Source organism: Diachasmimorpha longicaudata, chromosome 7 (assembly GCF_034640455.1).
Source record: "Diachasmimorpha longicaudata isolate KC_UGA_2023 chromosome 7, iyDiaLong2, whole genome shotgun sequence".
NCBI classification, from domain to species: domain Eukaryota; kingdom Metazoa; phylum Arthropoda; class Insecta; order Hymenoptera; family Braconidae; genus Diachasmimorpha; species Diachasmimorpha longicaudata.
The window spans coordinates 5,346,076-5,365,647 of record NC_087231.1 but is presented as its reverse complement, the minus strand read 5'-3'; the positions used below and the strand labels follow the sequence as shown (position 1 = coordinate 5,365,647).

General features: G+C 42.3%; 1 protein-coding gene across 1 annotated transcript in view; it reads left to right on the top strand.

The window, feature by feature from the left end:
* LOC135164897 (trichohyalin) overlaps positions 1-19,269 on the top strand; it is a 76,788-nt gene extending 57,519 nt beyond the window's left edge. Inside the window, exons 5-14 of the mRNA XM_064125673.1 lie at positions 5,587-5,648; positions 10,139-10,210; positions 10,297-10,500; positions 10,588-10,779; positions 11,017-11,248; positions 11,791-11,991; positions 12,350-12,452; positions 13,301-13,535; positions 13,857-14,035; positions 15,191-19,269. Of these exons, the coding sequence (XP_063981743.1) occupies positions 5,587-5,648; positions 10,139-10,210; positions 10,297-10,500; positions 10,588-10,779; positions 11,017-11,248; positions 11,791-11,991; positions 12,350-12,452; positions 13,301-13,535; positions 13,857-14,035; positions 15,191-17,399 (3,689 nt within the window). The 3' untranslated portion in view covers positions 17,400-19,269. The remainder of the gene's footprint in view (positions 1-5,586; positions 5,649-10,138; positions 10,211-10,296; positions 10,501-10,587; positions 10,780-11,016; positions 11,249-11,790; positions 11,992-12,349; positions 12,453-13,300; positions 13,536-13,856; positions 14,036-15,190) is intronic.
* The last annotated feature ends 303 nt before the right edge of the window (positions 19,270-19,572 follow it).

Below are 19,572 nucleotides of genomic sequence, written 5' to 3'. Positions count from 1 at the left end.
CCATGATATTCCCTTCCTACCAAGTCCTGCACTGCCGTCGGAATAAATCTTTAAAAAATATATATAGACTCGCCAGGAGGAGAACAATAGCGTAGTAATGGCCGATCTCAATTTCAATAATCGATGAAAGCGCATCATCTCCCTTTAATACGAAGAACGAAGCCTTCGAGAGCACTCAAATCTATCTCATTTCACGGGAGACGTTGACGGAGCGACGACGGGAGAGGGGAGGAGAGCTGAGAGTGAAAATTAAGGGGATGAGAAAATCGACTCGATGCTGAGGTCCTCATACCATACGCGAAATGAAAGAGAAATTTCACAGCTCCACCCCTCCATCTGCTCAGGCTCTCCTTTCTTCGGGGTTTTTTTTTCCCCCGACCAAACTGATGGAGGAAACTTGGGGAATCCCCCGACACGCCTAGCGGACAATCATCGTGACATTAGACGCACTCGTGCACCATAGTTGGCGTTCAAAACTGGATAAAGTAAAAGCATAACAATTTCTTCTTTCAATATTGGTGTGAGGCGCGCGAGAGCCAGCTGGAGGTAAAATCACTGCCTCCCCCTTTTCGGTAATCAATGAGCAGTGATTCTCCTCGATTTTTCCGTAATTCCAGAGCCCTCTTGAGTTATTGAAATACTTGCTGATGCCGGGTGATTCGAGACCCTCAAAAGGGGGTTGTAACGACGTAGGCATTCACTTTTATTGCCTGGATATACAGAAAAATGTTGGAGAATCTTGCGAAAGATTTATTTTTATCGTTCCGCTGATTGAAGAGGTGATTGACAAATTGGATAGTGAAAGAAATAATTAATTTAAATTAATATGATTAATTTTTTAAATATGTAAAAATATGGAGAAGTCTGGCTTGCAATTTACAAAGCAAAAAAAAATCAGGTGAATTTTGTTCTTTTATTTTATCATATCACCATTGTAAGGACGTCCCTCGATTTTTTAATGAATTTCCGGCTCCCTTTCGAAGCATTTAAATATCTGCTGCGTAAGTCTCTACCCCTGGGCTCGACCCAATACCCAGGGCTTCGCCATTACTAGTCGATTTTATCTTCTGAACACACAGAAAATAATTCTACACTAACCACACCAGCAAACCAATATATTTGCCATTAAGCATTTCTCCCTCATTTCTGTGTACCTGTTCATGAGTTTTCATACTAATGTGTGGACTCAGAGGAGTCACGTGGGTATAAACTCTCTCGTGAATCCCACGTTAATTAGTTCGAGACGGTCGAGCGACTGAAAACTGTTTGTCTTACCCTTGATGGTGAGGGTTAGAGAGAGACAGTTGTGTGTAAAGGCTCAACTTGCGAGCCAGGATGAGGATAGAGGCGAACGATAACTCGCACGATTGTTGTTTCAACTACCCCCATTCTCCAAGTCATCTCCTAGTCACCCCCTTGCACACCCTCAGACTTTCAGCTGTTGTCTGCTCGGCCTCTTACCTTCTTCTTGTATATCCACTCGCATTTTGGCGGGCGCAGATGCGGAAAACAGTACCCTTTCTACAGCTTCACCAAAACCTCCTTTTCCCTGACTTGTGAATTATCTATATATTTTGTAGTGTTCGACTTGAAGTGCTCTACCATTTACTCTCGACAGCAGCTAGTCGTGGAGGTAGCGTTTGCCACCGGGGGCAAACGGGTTTCTTTCCAAGTGAAATGGGAAAACATTTTTTGGGGAAATGGGTGTTAGATAGAATCGATCGAGTGAATTTGAAGGTGCGATAGGGAGGAGAATTTAATCTCCTTGATTTATCGATATTTGAGGGGGACGGGGGTGGGAGGAGAAAGGAGCGGGAGTGCATTGAAAACTAGAACTGTTAGGATTTTTCATCTGTATTTAAATAAATTCAGTGGGACTGAGAATTGTTATTGTTTAAATAAAATAATAAATGTTCAATCCCCTTTAAATGCACAAGTTTGGAATGAAAAATATCTAGTAAAACATTTTGTCAGAAGTATCGCTGATGTATCATGAACTATTTCACTATTCATTAAAACGATGGACAATTCTCGAGTTTCCCAAATTCCTGATGATGAACTACTCCAATTAAGGAATTGATGTCATGCTCCCAACAATGTATACCCGCGTGTGGAACATCTGGCTTCAGAACTTCTGATCAAACAAGAATTTGATGCGCTATGGTAATCAAAAGTTTGGGTATCGAAATATTGCGCTGACACGAGAATTCTTGGGATTCCGGAGTGACGGTACCTCCACCGGGAATATCTTCACAGAAGCCCCGACATTCATCGAATGCCCAATTAGAATCTCTCGTAAGCTTCACAGAAAAATTATGAATCATTAATTTTCGTAACGAGCAATTTCAATAGAGCGATTACTTCCACTGTGATATAGTATCCATAAAATATTAATGCCATGAGTATTGGCCATAACCATTACTCACGTCTGAATATTCCATCAGGGTAAAGCCTCGCGTGCAGTGGTTGCAGTTTCAAAAACGTTCAGGGGTTCACGGAGAGAAATTTATCTTAAAAATTATGCCAGTCGTGAAGTTTTTCCGGAAGTCGCCAGTCATGTTAACGGAATTTTGTTGAAGATTATGAAACGATGTAACAATATTTATCAAAAATATTCCTCCACGCGACTAAAATCCCGGAACTTGTCCACCGTCTGAGCGGTGAAATTGCACGAATGGAATAAATATCATGACCCACCTCTCCCATCGCCTCCTTTCCTCCGTCTTCTTCTTGCCATATACGCAAAACATGAACTCCTAGTGCAAGCTCATGAGCCACCCCGCCCATCCGCATTGCAGTTGAATAAAGCAATATTAAGTTGGGCCGTTGGTAGGGGTGGGGGGTGTAGTGCCGCGTCGGAAGCTGTCCATTTATTCCTCTTGGTTTTGTTCTTCAAGTACAAGTTTTCGGCTCCCGAGTGGAGCTCACAGGGTTCTTGTGAGCCGAGCACTCGAATATTTGGGAACGGCCGAGTGAGCACCGCGATTGACCGATATTGGGAGGGAAACGATCTTACGGTTTGGCGAATCTTGGTGAAACGATTGGAGGAAATCAAACGGAATGGACAATGTCGGAGAATTCTGGTGGGTATCGGGCCACCGTATTCACCATCGCCAAATATTGAATTCCCTCAAACAGTAGTTTGGGTTTAGATTCGTTGCGCTGGGAGAAAGGACGGGAATCATCTTCAAACGTCATTTGAATATTCCAGGATCTATCAGCGGTTTATTCGGATATTCAGGGGAAATCCGGGCCCATGGGGGCCAGAGTCGCAGTTATGGGATGCACCAAACGTAATCCAAGCCTATGAACTCTCATTATTCCAGAGAATGATTAAATTTTATAGACGTCCTGTAAATTCGATTTAATTAGATTTTTGAGATGGAAATATTAAATTTCTATATCTGTTTGAATTGAAAAAAAACTCAGTGTCTCCCGAATTTCGCACTTATTTTCCCGTTGTCTCCCGCCCAGTGGCATCAACAATTCACGAAGGGCCTGGGCTTTTATGAGCTTCCGGCCATTTCGTCACTACAACACACTGGGTATTATTTTTTCATTCTCCTTACTCGGTTTAATTATTTAAACCATCCGGGGAAGATGTTTAAGGGGGCTGCGAGTGATGACACTGGCTTTCACAGTTTTGAGAATTTAATTGCAAGTGAAATTCCGTTATATCTGAGTGGAAAATACCACGCCACCCTCATGACTTTGCCACGTGACATGGCATTGCGGAGGTTATAAAGAATTGTTAGGGACCAGTGTCTGGATAGTGTCCCTTCATCTTCAAAATTACAGTGATCCGCTCATTATACTAATGGATTTCGCTCGCAAAACGCGTTAAGATTACACCTGAATTATTTACTCCTAAAATAATTTTTACGATGTTTTGTATTGGATAGATTATAGGGGAAACTGAGTTGTGCCATAAAGTTTGTTATTGAACCGGTTCTTGTAGCATTAATCCGGCGAATGTTTGAGGGCTAATGCTTTCCCGATAAACCATTTATTTTTCGCATCTCGAGGAGTATCAGGATTGAATGGGTTGTTAAGCACGTAATGGAGTCGAAAATTGCTGACATTATCAAATAGCATGATCACCTTATCTTTTTCCCTGGCTCGTGGCATAATCGTAAAAATTTATGATAAATTAATTTAATTGTCTCCTCGGCTATATCGAGCACCATTACCTTAAAGAAAAAAAATTCAAATGATTCATTAATTCTCACAAAAATCGGCAAATGGATTAAATTACTTCGCTGATAAATCCGCTAGGTTATAAATATTTTTCAATTTTTTTTTCATAATTAAAAACTCCAAATGTTTCACTCACTGCAGTCCACAGTGGCGTCTTCTCATTAACTGGGGCGGAATGAAAAAAAATTGAAGGCACACCCCTGAAGATCAGACTGTCTTCTCTATTGGCGATAGAATTATTTCTCTCCCAATATTACCATCTTCCCCTCCATATTTATTGACAGTTGGAAAATGGAGACAAAATGAAATTGCGTACAATACCAAAACGCAATGTGCATGAGAGGGTGGGTGGGTTTACAAAGGGGGTTGTTGTCGATGTTTACGCTGCTTTGCTAAACCCCTTGCACCCGAGCATTAACCCGATCCCTCTCGGTGAAGCCGCATATCGGGGCCAAAGCCCCATAAGCGTCGTTACGCCGCGTTACGTCCGGTATACATGTACATATATCTGTAGCTTTTACTCTTTTGATTCCATTCTCCAAGTGGTGGGTTTACTTCAGACTGTGCCATGTGTCTATTACAATGGGATTTACCCACACGATATTCAAGGAGTGGTTCTCCCACTGGATTACCACCTGCAATTGCAAAAAATTCACCGGGAATTTTTTTACCTCTTCGACGTTAAAAATTTGCCCACCAAAGTTGGAGACGAGGCATGATGTTTTTACGGGGAGTACTAGACCCGGGCCTTTTGCTTCTCACCACCGAAAAGCTTTGGGAAAGTCACTCTCGGCAAAGCGCTTGACGCTTAAGTCTGTCCCGCGACCACTCTCAACCCCTGCCCTCACCAGCTGGATTAAAGTATCGCCACTGGCCTCTGAATTATTCAGGCCGCTGTACCGCAAGCATCACCCCCATAACCCGCACTACAACTTTTCCTCTCAACACTGGTATAAACCCACCTCCTTCGTGTCGCATTTTCACCAAGTCCCCCAAACTTTTACACCAGTTACCCACGGTATTTTTTAATGGCTTTCACCGCTGATCGATTCCGCTTTATTTTATCAAAAATTCCCTTTTGGGAATTGAGGTTAAATTAAGTGAATCAGCGAACAAGGACAGAATTTATTACTGAAAGTTATGCGAAAATATCAGGGAACAAAGAGAAATTTTTATTAAAATTGTACGACTGTTCGAGAATTTTCGGGATCTGAATGAAAACTAGTGGATCTGAGGGGGGAAATTTATTATGCCTTTCAAACTCCGGGAATCATGAACGAACAATACCAGAGCACCTGACTCATGCATTAATCATGTATTTACTGATGAAAATAATCAAATTAATAATTTTTCACTGCATTCATTAACGAAAAAATCTTCTGCTTGCAGGCTCAGCATTGATGAGAATCGTGGAGGTCTACAAGGAGATCCAAGAACAGGAAATGAACATCGTAAGTCACAAGAAAAAAGAAAAGGGAGAATTGAAAATTAAAGTCACCCCGGTTAGTCCTCATTCAACACGCGAAAACCGAGGAAATGAAATTTACTGAAGAAAGTTCAAGCAAAGAGAACAACCCCATTGCTGGTGAAAATTGAGAATATCCCGAGACGACTTTGCCACCGCGGTGAAAACGTTTTTGCGTGTAGTCACTGGGCATTCAAATTATTTAAATAAAGCGAGGCAATTAAAAGCTCTGATTTATGCACTGAGAATAGCAAGAAGAGTCTCTCGGTGTGAAAACCAACGCGACCCACCGGAACATTCCGGCGGAATATTAATTGGAAAGTTAAAAAACTTGAGGTGTACGTTCTTTGAGTACATTGAGAGTAGCAGTCAATTAATTTCTTCCGCGTTTTCGTGGCCTTTATCACTTCATTATGTATGACGTTGTCCTCGTTGGCTCCCTGATGAGGCGACAATTATGTATGAATTATTGAGACAGTCGAATGAGTTTGTAGTTCATTTTTAAAGTGAAAGTGGGAGCCCGTTATTTGCCAGGAAATGACAACAAAATATTTTTAACTAAAATTTCTCCCGCGAATATTATGTGCCAAAATCCGTCGCGAAAATGTTAACAGCAAGGAAAATTGTCGAATAACCGAAAATTATTGCCCCCTCCCCCATTACCCTTCTGTTTGATGGATACAATATGTATCATCTGCTCTAAGTACCGGGGGCAAACTCAGACGAGTGCAATTACTCCCCCACTTCACTCTTTCCCTTCCGAGAACCTCCATCATTATTTACAAGACATAAAGGACTTTATTACCGAAATCTCAGCGACCAATTACAACTCCGAGTGTTAGTCCCGCACATCCACAAACGCAGTTCTCTTTCAGCCGTGAGACGACAGATTTTTTTTCCCCGACTCTATTTTTCCTCGCACTTTTACCCCGGACAATAGACGGAAAAATGTGGCTCTTACCGTGTACTTAAGAGAACGGAATGGGACGATAAATATTCCTGGATAAGGAGCCGCCACTGCGGAAGGAAAAAAAAAGGAATGAGGGAAATATAGGAGAAAGAAAAAGAAAACATTGAAATAGAGGTGGAGAGAAAAGAGAATAGCGTGTGTGCTGAGCATAGAGCTTCTCTATCGTTATTTCTTTTTACAGTATTTTACTTGATTTTTTTATTTTGCGGTGGTACAAGTAAATTCTTTCCACCTTCGCCACTGTATATCAGTGCGCTCCACCCTCGGAGCTCTTTGTCTATTTCCTGAGATTACAGGCGTTCGGTGCCATGTCGCACACAATTTTTCCTCAAGCCCCGTCGATATAGTTTCCGGGGCGTGTGGACCTGAAAACTAATTTCATTTACGATTCCATTATATCACGATTATATTAATTTATCATATCATGATTTATCTCGCCTACTAATTAAATATTTTCACACCATAATTTGTCCTCAAACAGCTCAATATAACTATCCCTACAAATAGATTGTGGAATATCATAACACGATAGTGCAACTGTTGACCTTTTTTTATCTTTTGGTGACCCGAATAAATTCATTCCACCGTCGCCACTGTATATCAGTGGAGCTTCACCCTCGGAGCTCTTCGTCTATTTCCTGAGATTACAGACTATCGCTGCCACGTCGCACATAATTTTTAACTCAAGGCTCTTGAATATAGTTGAATGCTGCACTACTGACCTCATTGGTTCGTTGGATTGATTTCTCGTTTTTCACATTTGCTCGGTGGAAATGTTGAAGAACGACGTTGAGATGGAAAACGTCCACATTAGATTCGCATCCTGGGGGTGGTTCCCTGCCTCGAGAAACCCGCGAGCTGAGATCCTCCGGGGTTCAGGGGCAAGGGGATAGCGATGGAGACAGATTTTTCTTCAGCAAGAATTGGATGGCTGAGATATAGATTTTGTGGGGCGGGGGGGGAGGGAGGCAGGAGCTTCGGGAGACACTTCATGTCAAGCTCGATTGGCTGGAGGACTTCTAGACGCTGAGTTTATTTCAATGGCGGGCAATGGAATTGCTGTTGAGCGAATGATACTGAGGGCAACGGTCAGTATTACTGGAGTTTCATGGTAATGATTATGGGGGGGAGGCGAATCGGATTAAAGTGCACGATAGTGTGAGTCATTGGAGGTAACGCATATGATTCGGACTCGACGAATTAACTCATACATTTTTTTTCGTAAATAATTAAGGGATCGTTTCTGTTACGCTACATTCATCTCCTGCCATGAATTATGGCATCTCGTAAGATGATACCCCAACTCCCGTCCGAATAACCAAAAATATTCACCTCATCACGACATGCTTCACACGTGGATAATTGGAAACTCAACCGTAGAGCCTCGAGGGAGCAGAGTTGGACGTAGAAAGTACAAGATGTATATAGACCCAACTTGGAACTCTCAGTTAATCCGATTAAGTGGCTGCCAGGTTCGACGTGGTGAGGTTTCAAAGTTTAATTCACGAAGGCTAAGAAAGTGGCCTGGAAAGGGGCAGCGGAATGCCCCGTGTGGGCACACAACCAAAATGGAAAATCCAAGTCTCAACATTAAATGGCCACAGGGGTCATCCAGATAGCGTCGAATGAGTGGTTTTGGTTGGCTGAAGACTCGGGGAAAAACAGGGATCCGAGAGAATAAATAGAAGAGGGTGAAAGGGTGAAAGCCGGTATATTTTTTTTTTCAAATCCAAACCTCTCGGAGCCTTTGAGTGCAACTGTAACCACAACGCGTATCTCTCGTGTGCGAAGTTTCGTAGGAGAACGTGGATACAAAAAAGGAAGAAAAGAAGGCGGAGAGGGGGGGGGAGGAGGAGGAGGAGGAAGGGAGAAGAGCGGCGTTTTCCAGCCGGTTTAAATTTGCACAGAGAGAAATGTTTGCACGTCCATTTCACTCGCTCTCACCCCCTCATGACTTTCATCGCCCCCTCTGACTGGTTCATCCGTTTGTGAAGGCACTTGGCGCTGCCGAGAGGTCTGTGACTTCATGAAGACCCTCAGTATTTTATTTCCTCCTATAATCTCCATCAATATCAAATGCTCGGGGGGGTTAAATCCACGCCGATACTCCACCGACATCATTGCCCAATGTAGGAGAAAAGACGAGAGTCTTAAAAGTTTGTTACTCGGGCGAATTGTCCTGTTTCCTCTGATCCCAGGACCTTTTATCCAAGTGGGAAAAGTAAATTTACGCCCTCTAAGACATAAACTCGGGGATGGATTTTTACTTCTTTTGTTTTTTTTTATACAACACGTAGTTTTTCAACGTTTCGGCACTGTCGATTCTACGGGGGGGGTGACTGCGGAAAATAAAACGGAACGTGCCCTTTATTGAGTCGGCTGACGAGGGAAGCGGCGAGGGCAACGAGGCGTACAGCGATTTCACGAACCCAACGAATACCCTTGTTTCAGCCTCTCCTGGTCTCCAACCCGATGATATATTTTTTTAAAATGACTATTCCACTTTTTCTTCCATTTTTTTTTCAAACGTATTTTGATACCAAGAGCTTGGCCAGTCTCTAATCAATGTTTATTAAGCCTAGGAAAAAGGATGAATGAAAAATTGGTATCCATCGTAGCGAGAAAAACCGCTTGGAATTAGAGTTGAAGCAAAAGCCAATGGAATTTCGGGGATTCGTTTGGCTATTGCCTCCGGGGCACCTCCACTGTTCAGTTCGCTTTGGGATTTTTTTTTTCCTCGTTGGCCGTATAAAAATACCTTTTACCTATGTCGAATTTCGATACAAGTTTCATTTTTTTGTGCAATTTCACCGGTTGTTTTATTCGAATTTTCCAGTGCATCCGATAGTTCAGTCTTCTGCACTGCAATATGAGCTTTCACATTTTTTTTTATATATTTTCATTGGAATTGCTTTTAAACGCCGCGGATACACTACTCGAATGAAAAGGAAAACTGTATCTTGTTGGGTTGTTATGAAAAATCACCTCGAGTGGGCTTTTTCATTTCATCTCTGAATAGCTGAGGAGAAGCGCCAGAAGTCGCCAATTAACTATCCTTCAGCTAACTCGTGACCATGGCCACAACTAGAGAAAACCAGATAGGCAGCCCCTGGAGCGTGCCATTCGTGTGGTGCTTTTGAAACGACGGCTTGAACTTTCTATCGTACAAACTCCACTACCTCCTCAATGTAATTAAGCTCAGAAACGGGTCAAGCACCGGTCAAGGGTCATCTCCGGACGGATTCATTTTCTCACAACTACCTCTTGAACCGCATTCGTGCTCAACATTTTGTTAATCGAATTATTCAGTTTTTTTTCATCCAAGGGGATGATTAACCCGAATTAACCGGATGAATTTATTTGCCCAGTGAATAGACTCGATCTTTCAAGGGTTTTTAACGCTCAAAAATGGACATTTCATTGAATATAAATATTTATTAGAGCAACAAAAAATTGGTCGAGAGAAATAATTTGGTGAATAATACGATTATACTCTAATTTTTCAGTTGAAAGCGTTCTACGTTGATCTCCTAGTGCCCCTGGAAACTAATCTTGAAAAGGATACGAAAGTAGTCCAGGTAAGGAGGCGCCTGAAACTATTTATCATGATGAATAAATAATTGGATGAAAAATACTTCATAATGAAATTCCCATGTACTTTCAGAGTGAGCAAAAAAAATTTCTCCAGCAGCATAAAACCAGATCAGAGACTTACAGCAAAGCGGCGGCAACGATGAAAAAGCAGCGAAAAAAATCACGCGGTGCAAGTAAGGGCGGTCTCGCCATGGATAAGGAGCTTAAAAATATGCAAATACTCGAGGAGGAAAAATCTAAATTAGATGCTTTCTGTGAACAGAGTCTCAAGAATGTTAGTTCTCATTGAATACGATGAACGATACAAACCCAAACATTTGATATGAATACATTGAATAAACACGAGATGAATATTTTACAGGCAATGACTCAGGAACGCAGGAGATATGGTTTCGTATTGGAGCGGCAATGTTCATTGGCAAAACACTACGCGAGTTTCCACGAAGTTGCACTGGCAGCTCTGCATCCATCTGTAGATGAGTGGCGTGAAGTTGCGAATACCCGCGAATATTTGCCCCAATCAGTTGAGGATATGTTTGCGTCTAGGCTACGGGTAAACACAACTTTTAATAGAATTAACTTTTCTATTTAACCCCATCGCTGAGAGAAGAAATTTATTCTGTGGAAAATTTGTGTGTTCTATGGATGACTTCAACTGTTGAATTCAATCAATGAAGTCTATAATATTTATCTGTTGTTTAACCATTTTCCTGTTGAAGTATTCAGACCAATTTCTTCTCTCAGAACTCAATTTACATTTTCACGTGAGTATTTAAATTTTCGTGAACAGCAAGTGTCTTTCTGGCCGGAAGATGAGGAGAATGGTGGGTCAGAACTGACCATGAGTTCCCAACTACGTAAGACAAGAAGCATGGATAGTTCTTGTCTGGAGCTGCGTCTCGGCCAACCACCGAGTCATCCACCCTCGATTCATCCAAATGCCGGATCGCATATATCCTCGGCGCTATCAAGGGCAAGGTCAGAGGCGAATCTCCATGCCTCGAGTCTTTCACTGGGACCAGGTGATTAATCCCCACGATACATCACCCTTTGTGGTTTACAACAACTTGCCGGGACAAAAGCATTCACACGATTATCATAAATTCAATCCCAAAGTGCACGAGCCCATGCAATCACTTATCATCTTTGCCGATCTATTCTTTCCCAGTTTTTCAAAAAAAAAATAAATAAATGTTAAAAACTGCGGTTAGATAATTCTCCGGATACTTGTGATGGATTGTAAAATATGATGTTGTATCTCGCTGGCAATTTCAAAACATTTGTGCATATCGGATGCATTTATTCCGTAGTGCACCCCTACCATCCCCCAGCTGTGCTGAATTGTGCATTGAGTGAATTGATATTGTTGGAATTCGATGGATTCACTGGGAGTAGTCAAGTGGCTCTCTTGTTTCGCAAAAAAGAAATCATGAACGAACAGTGGAGGTTGATTTTTTTTTTTCACCTCCTTCCATATCGCTATGGTTTTGTGATTCGAGTGGTCAATTAAATGATCCTCGGACGAAATATTGAAACTGAAAATAACGGTTATTTTCCGATGCAGATGTTCCGGAAACTCCACCCAGGCCGAGATCCATGGCACCAGCATCGCGTAACAGTGTTGTTGGTACCAGTGGCACCAGTGGAACTGGTAGCTCCTCTGGGGTGTGGGGTGAAACTTCACTTGCTCGTGCACTTTTTGCTTATCTGAGCTCGGGAGAGAATCAACTGAGCTTCCTCGAGGGTGATCTTATCGCGCTCATGGGTGAGTCAAGAATTTGTTTTCAGGGTCTTACCATCTTTCGAATGGTCATTATCGAGATTAATGGTAGCAGGAAGTCGTTTTATTCGGGGGAATATCGACAGTTGGAGCTATAAATTCTTTTGACTTTGGCGATGAGGACGAAGGGGGTCCTGGGGGAGGGCTGAACGTCGAATGGTTTACTATGCTGTTGAAAAAGTCATCGTGAGATGTCTGGCTTTCAGCGAGAGATTGCTTATCTTTAAAAACCAACGAACCTTCGAGCGTAGTTTACTGATAATTCTAATAGCAATGAGAGTAATTAAAAATATGGGGAATAATTTATCGTCGACATTAATCTACTCCAATGTTTTCCTTCCAGGAGATCGTCAGAAGGGCTGGCAGTTCGGTGAGAATCTCCGCACCCAGAGCTCCGGGTGGTTTCCGCTGGCTTACACTGAAATTCTAATAGACGATAGTTTAGGGTGAGTTTAACTCAAGCTATCAATTGCATAATGACACTCGTAGTCCTATCCACTTGGATGGAGTCGATGATAACCATCGATTTGAATATCGTGATGAGCAAACATGAGCGAGACAGCCCGATAGAAACTGTTACGAATAGGTGTAAAATGAGGATCAAGTGGGTGGGGGAATTCGAAATTTATCCCAGACTGCGCGTGTGTCAACGACAGCGGGGTTAATTTGACCGGACACGTTCAAGCGGTGAAGGGGAGAGGGTGGGTATAATATCCTCGCAAATCCTTGGGTACAGTATCACTTCGGTCGATCGACTGCAGCCAAGTCGATACACGTTACCTTGCAATCTCGTGGACAAGGATATACGATGTTACTCGATTACACCATCCACCCCCTCACCCTTCTCATTCCATCCACCCATAAACGTAAAGTGGTGGGCTCTATCCCGTATTCTTTAAGAATACAGAGAGAATGGGAGGCAGTAGGATATCCTGACCGCCTTGGTGATCGTAAACTCTTTTGTTGAGAGCACAGGATATTCTTTTGACTCTCAAGCTTTAACCCATAAAGTTCAGGGGTTTTTAAAAGTTTTGCTTCGCTGAATTTCACCGGGAAATTGCTCACTATGAGAGGAAAATTACTTCGTATCGGGGGGATGGATCTTGAAGTTATTGACGTTTTACATTTTGTTGTTTCACTAAATAATGGGAGAGCAGGATATTTTACCTTTGAGTCGTTTTTTAAAAAATATTTGAAACATAATAGTAAAGAGAATTGGGCAGAAGCGCGAGATAATTCTTGGAAAATTTAGTAGGAGTCGCAATTGAATTGTCTGTGTTAAATATTTCTATAGCTCACCAAACCATGCTGCTAACAATGGTCGATCACCAGAGCCAAGAGCAATGCCGCCTTGCAAACCACCCCCATCACGACCGCCGCCCAGTATTGATGAGCTGAGTACTATTGGAAATGGTAATGTAGGCAACAATAACAACATTGGTAGTGGAATCACCAGTACCCCGACGAATGTCCCGAAGAGCCACAGTTCGTACAACGTTGCAACTCCTACAGGACGACAGCCAAAATCGGTGAGACGTTGAACATTTTTTTTTTTTTCAAAGTGAATTATCGAACTTGAGAATGTAAATACTTTATGACACTCAACTCCCGTTGAAAAACCTCAAGTTTTATCCTCTGACGAAAAACAAAGTTTTATCGACTCCGGTAACATCTCTGGAGGATGAAAACTTTGGCCTTCTCCAGAGATAAGAATTTTGTTTCATCTTCGGGGAAAAATAGTGAAACTTGCTTTATCAGTTTGAACAGGAGGAAAACGAAGCAAATTAATCCAATTTCGCTCTTATTTCCCTCTCGGAGTATCTCGAGAATACTTGAACTATCATTTTCAGATCCGTCCATCGGGAACACTGCCGTCCCTTTTGGCAGGTGGTCGACGCGTTCAGCCCCCTGTGCCACCAATTCCTCCCCCACAAGCGGTAACTTCACTTCACAGCAGCAATGACAGTGGTTTCTCCAACGAACCACCAGTCCAGCCCGACATTGACTACAGTGACGATGAAGCAATGAGGTAAGCATGACTTGGCTTCAAGCACATACCTCAGGACCACACAACAGCTTTGGTCTCGGCTGCCGGACTATTCCCCTAGCGCTACCCCTTCTTCAACTATTATCCCAAACCCCAGTAGCTGAACAAGTGTTGATGGTCATACAGACAAAATTCATTCGACTTGAGTTTGCAAAGGTCTTGAAAGAAAGCTTCAAATAATTTGGTTTTAGTAATTATATTTCTTTATTCATTTAATTATATTCGCTCCCATTTTCATAAATTTGGATTAAGCAGCCGGAGTTATCGATTTTGTCAAGTTGACTTTAAAAAACGTAACATGGAAAATTCGCAACTCAAGCCTTTTAAAACTCACGTCTGAAAACAATTATTATTTTTTTGGCTTATTTATCCTGCATCAAGGCTTTGTACAATCGCTAATTTTCGCTGATCCTGGAACGATCATTTGGACGTAACCAGGTGCCTGTAGTAGAATTGTGGTCGAATATTCCCTTTGGCAATGCTCCCACCCAATACGCGAATCCCATACATCTGAGGACGAAACTCACTTGGCCAATTTGATATTAAGTGTAGAAGAAAAAAGGAAGATTAAATAATACGCAGGCAAGCCGGAAAATGCTGTTGGCTCGTAGAATCGCCAATTCCATAATCCCAGCTAATTTATGACCTCCTCTGCAGCTTCTAAAAAAAGTAAAAATCCGAATGGTGTATTTACATCTCCTCAAACGTGCAGTAAAAATTGAAGACTAAAAACTCTTTCATTTGGGGATTATCCGAATGCCGAGGGCGAGGCTTTTACAACCCTCCAAATCCCCTCCCCTCCCTTTCCCTTAGATTACATTTTTCTCTATACTTCTCTGGTATTCTTTGTAGATTCCGCATGCGTTACCGCGGTCGATGGAATTAAACGCGTGCCGGTGGTGGCCCTTCTCTTCCCCCTATCTCGCGAGTGTCCTTCCGCATGGGTGTACTCTTCTCCCTCCTTTTTTTTTTCACCGCAATCCTCGGGTAGTCCTCCACATATTATCATTCTCAATTCTCTACCAGACAATTTTTTTTTTTCATTTTATTATATTCACGTTTGTTTAAAATTCGTTCTCTCCCCCCACCACGAATTCCCGGCGAAACCAAAAACACACGTTAAACGAAAAAACCCAGACAAAGACGGAGAAAAACTCGTGGGGATCGTCTGGAGGCAGCGGAGAGGGCGATGCAGCAGCAGCAACAGCAGCAAAATCAGTCACCCCAGCAGAGGGATGCAGACGATAAGAACAAGGACTGGGAGAATGACTCCTGGAAAACAATCCCCCGGGACGAAAAGAGCTGGAACATGTACAGAAATAGTATGGAGATGTGGTCAGAATCCAAGCATCAAACTACCAACAAAGGAGGTGATCTCGAGGGAAGGTACACATCTGCGAACGGCAGACGACGTGGTGACACTCAGGATCCACAACGCAAGCTAGACCCCGAGTTACGTGATAAACGTGAGAGAAAGGGTGAATCAACTAGAAAGTCAGATTACGAGCAGTCACGTGGAAGGCAGGAGATTGAACGTAATGGTAGATACACAAATGGTGATGAACGTCCGAGGGAGTCGAGCCGGAGATCCCATGAGGATAGAAGGGAAAACGTCAAGCGTGAACGAGACATGGACGAGTCAGACGAGGAAGACCGCGAGATAAATAACGACGAGGAGGAGACTTACGTCACAAATAATTATTCCGATAAATTTGAGGATAAAAAGTACTACGATAATCATGACAACAATCACAACGAGCGCTACCAATCCAACGACCGAGACCGCGAGAGCCACAAGTACGAGAATGAGAAGAGTGAATCTGTATCGTCAGCCTCGGACTCAGAGGATGCCAGCACCATCACCATTCCGGAAACTGGACGCAAAGTCGAGCACATAGCACAGAAGCTTGAGCAAACAGCTCAGAAGTATGCCCGTGAACACAGTCCACCGAAGTTTGTTGAGAGACGTAGGGAGGAATACACCAAGAGTTTGGACCGCGAGAAGCCACCGAGTTATGAGAAGTATGAGCGTGATGCAAGAGCTACACAGTCCCGTGATCGATTCGAGCGAGACAGATATCAGGAGAAGAATCATCAGACAACTTATGAGCGTGAGAGGACATTTGAAAAGAATCCAGATCGGAAGAAGAATGTTGAGAGGAATTCAAACCGACGATTCGAGCGACCGAGACCACCTTTTGAGGATGCACCAGAGCGACCACGTGATAAGCCATACAGAGAGCGCAGGTACTCCGAGAAGGAGGAGATATACGGTGAACCCGGACGTTTTTCACGTACACCAGGTACACTCGAGAAGGATCGGGGGTATGAGTCGAATTTTGAAACGAAACTCGAGCGGTCTAAAGTGATTGAGAAGGTTCAAGTGGCCTATCGGCAAAATGAACCGTCTGAGGACCGTAAAAGGGAGCCGAGTGATACAAGGAGTCCAGAGCGCAATGACACGAATAACAATACCCTGAATAATGACAGGAAGAATTTGCCAAGACAAAGTACAGCGCTTGGCCACTTGGTGCAGACAGGTCGTGCATACGATATTGACATGAAGAGTCCAAAATTGGTGAAGAGGACAAAGTCCTTCTGGAGATTCCGTCGAGATTCGGAGGTACTGGAGGGAATGGCCCTGTGGCAGCACAGATCTCTCGTTGACATTCCCAAGATGGTGAAGCGCGAGGACAAGGATCACAAGATCAAGGACGACTCGGAGATGTCCCGGAAATCGTCACCCGACAATAATTCCGGATCGGGTAGGAGCATCGGTAAAGATTCTCGCAGCAGTGACAATACACTCACGAATGATCGAAGCCCAACTCGTGATCACGAGCGTGAGGAGCCGAAGCCAGCCGAACGCAGTCTCGTACCAGATAAATCGGATTACTTCGACGACTTTCCAACGCCGGCTGAACGGCCAAAAGCAGTCGAACGATCTGAATACAGAGTCCAAAGGGAGGAGAGATCTTACTTCGTTGGGAATGTGTCCAGGAAAGCGATTCTGGAGAAAGAACGAAAACGCAGTCTGGAGGCCAAGCGAAATATGGTTGTTGCCGAGTTGAAGGAGAATAACGAAGCTAAGAAAGGCGAACGAAGAATGAAATCCTATGGGGATGATGATGATGGCTTGATTCAGAATTTCTCGGAAACAGAGGCGTCTGATGAGGAGTCAACTTACAGTTGTATTGTCGTGAAGGAGCAGGCGGAGAAGACACTCCTGCCGCGGACGAAATTACGGCGGGATAGCGACAGAGAGAGGGAGAAGAACACTTGTGGCCCTTGGTATGACCTGTGGGGTGTGGATGCATCTGTCAATAACAAGAAGAAGAAGAAATGAACACTCAATTCTACTCCACTCTCGTACTTAAGTTTATTACCCATTCCATTTGTTTTTATTAAGTTTTATTTTCTTTATTAGTTATTACTTATATTAATTTGTATTTCTTGACGTACATGTTCCTTCGTTGTGTGCGATGCTAGTGTCGTGTTGTGCTAGAGCACTTTGTCTCCGTTAGCTTTGTAGACAGCGTCCAATTATGACATTCTGTGCATCCCTTAATTAACTGATAAGTCTCTTCCAGAAGTAACAATGCATTTGCAACGGTTAAACTGAGGAAAACAAAGACCAACGATCGATCAGCACCAGCGCTGTGATATCCCAGTATTGTGATGGAATTGAAGATCGCTGATAATGATACTGACACCACTGTCTCGGTTATGAGACAGCTGGAGGATCAGTTGGCATCTGCTGATTGTGAATATCAAGGGAAATATTTTATTCCAGATATGACGTGAATATCCGTCCAACGTTATTTTCATGAGCAATTTTTTCTACTCTATTCACCAGCATGAGGGATCGTCATCGTTCTCCATACTAAGCCTGAATGTATATCTTGTACCAGGTTCTTTGTGGCATCGTTATTCCGTCGTTTCGTAGTTCCTCCTGCTCCAGCACTCATACATGAAAAAGGAAAAAATAAATACCGAGGAAGAAAAGAACCTTACTATATTTCAGGGACTTTTGCCACTTGGCTTCCAACCAAGATGAAATTTTATTAGCATTTCCAGAATGTTTTTTTCTCATGCGAAATGGGCTCTCATCCAAGAATAATATAAGAAAAAAAAATGTGGTCACGATCTAAATCAATATTTTTTATACTTTATATTTATTTTTAAGGGGTATTACTTTCGCATGAAATACTTTATGCCACTTCATAGTGTATTTTATCACTGTAACATGAAACTTTTTTTATCCGGTTATCGTAAAAAATGTCTTTATGTGCTGAATTGCGCGGGAGAAGGTGCATTGTGGATTTTCAACTTGGAAGTGGGGATTAAAAATGGCAGTAAAATTTATTTCCCACTCTGTATCCCTTGAGATTTTTTTTTATCACTCAGTAAAATCATTACCCATCTTGGTTGCGACAAGTTCAGGCTCCAGATTAGTTTGTAATACAATTGACATTGTTACTTCATCGAATCGAAGGAGTGAGAGGTTCAAGAATAAAAGTGATGTTAAGGGGAGTAAGTTTTGCACGTTTTGTCATTAAAATTCAAAACTTTGTTGTACAAAGTTTTTATGTGCTCTGTACATACCCATGAGAAGCGTACATACTTGTTTTTTATTATGTTGTAGGTGCTAAGAACACGTTCTGACATTATTGCAAATTTGCCTTGTATAGTTAACTCCATAAAATAAAGAGAGAAGACAGTGGTGAATGAAATTTTCAAGGAGAAAGGTTTAGGGCAATGGTTATACCCACAATACAGATATATCATTTTATTTCTTCATCACCTTCTTGTTTCTTTTGTAATCGCATTTAGCTAGATGCCACGTATACGGTTTCCACCCATTTCATTAAATCAGATTGAAAGAAAAGCAAAACTATTATTAAATGTTAATATAAACTCGTTACAATTGGTGAGAGTGGGCTTGGCGCAGCCGGAGTTCTCGGTAAACAAAAATAAAAAATAAGACAAATTTCTACTCGCACGAGTGGTCCTCGAACCATTTATTCCTCTTCTCTCCTTCAATTCTTCCAATTGTGAATCACCGAGTTCCACTTGTACAACTCCAAGCCCACTCGGGTAGGATACACACTAAAGAATAAACAAAAAATAATAAACAAAAAAAAATTTGTATTAAAAATCATGTATACACTCATTATTATATTATTGTTATTACATTAACATTTTTGTGCAAAAATTGTGTTATTTATTATTCCTTCCCAATGCCACCCGAGGGTATCATCAATTAATCTATCTCTCTACCATCGATTTTATTACATTTCTTTCGATGGGTGAAACTGATAGTATTGCCCTAATTCAAGGAACTTGCATGTGAAAATTGCTAACCACTACAGTTACCTTTTGTTCATGTGATTCTAAGTTAAAAAAAAATCACCGATACCATCGACAGATCCCCCGCCAGATACGATAGACCATCAATTTACACCCACAGCCAGGCAGACCAGGGAATTAACACAGGAACTGTAAGTAATTTGTTGGGC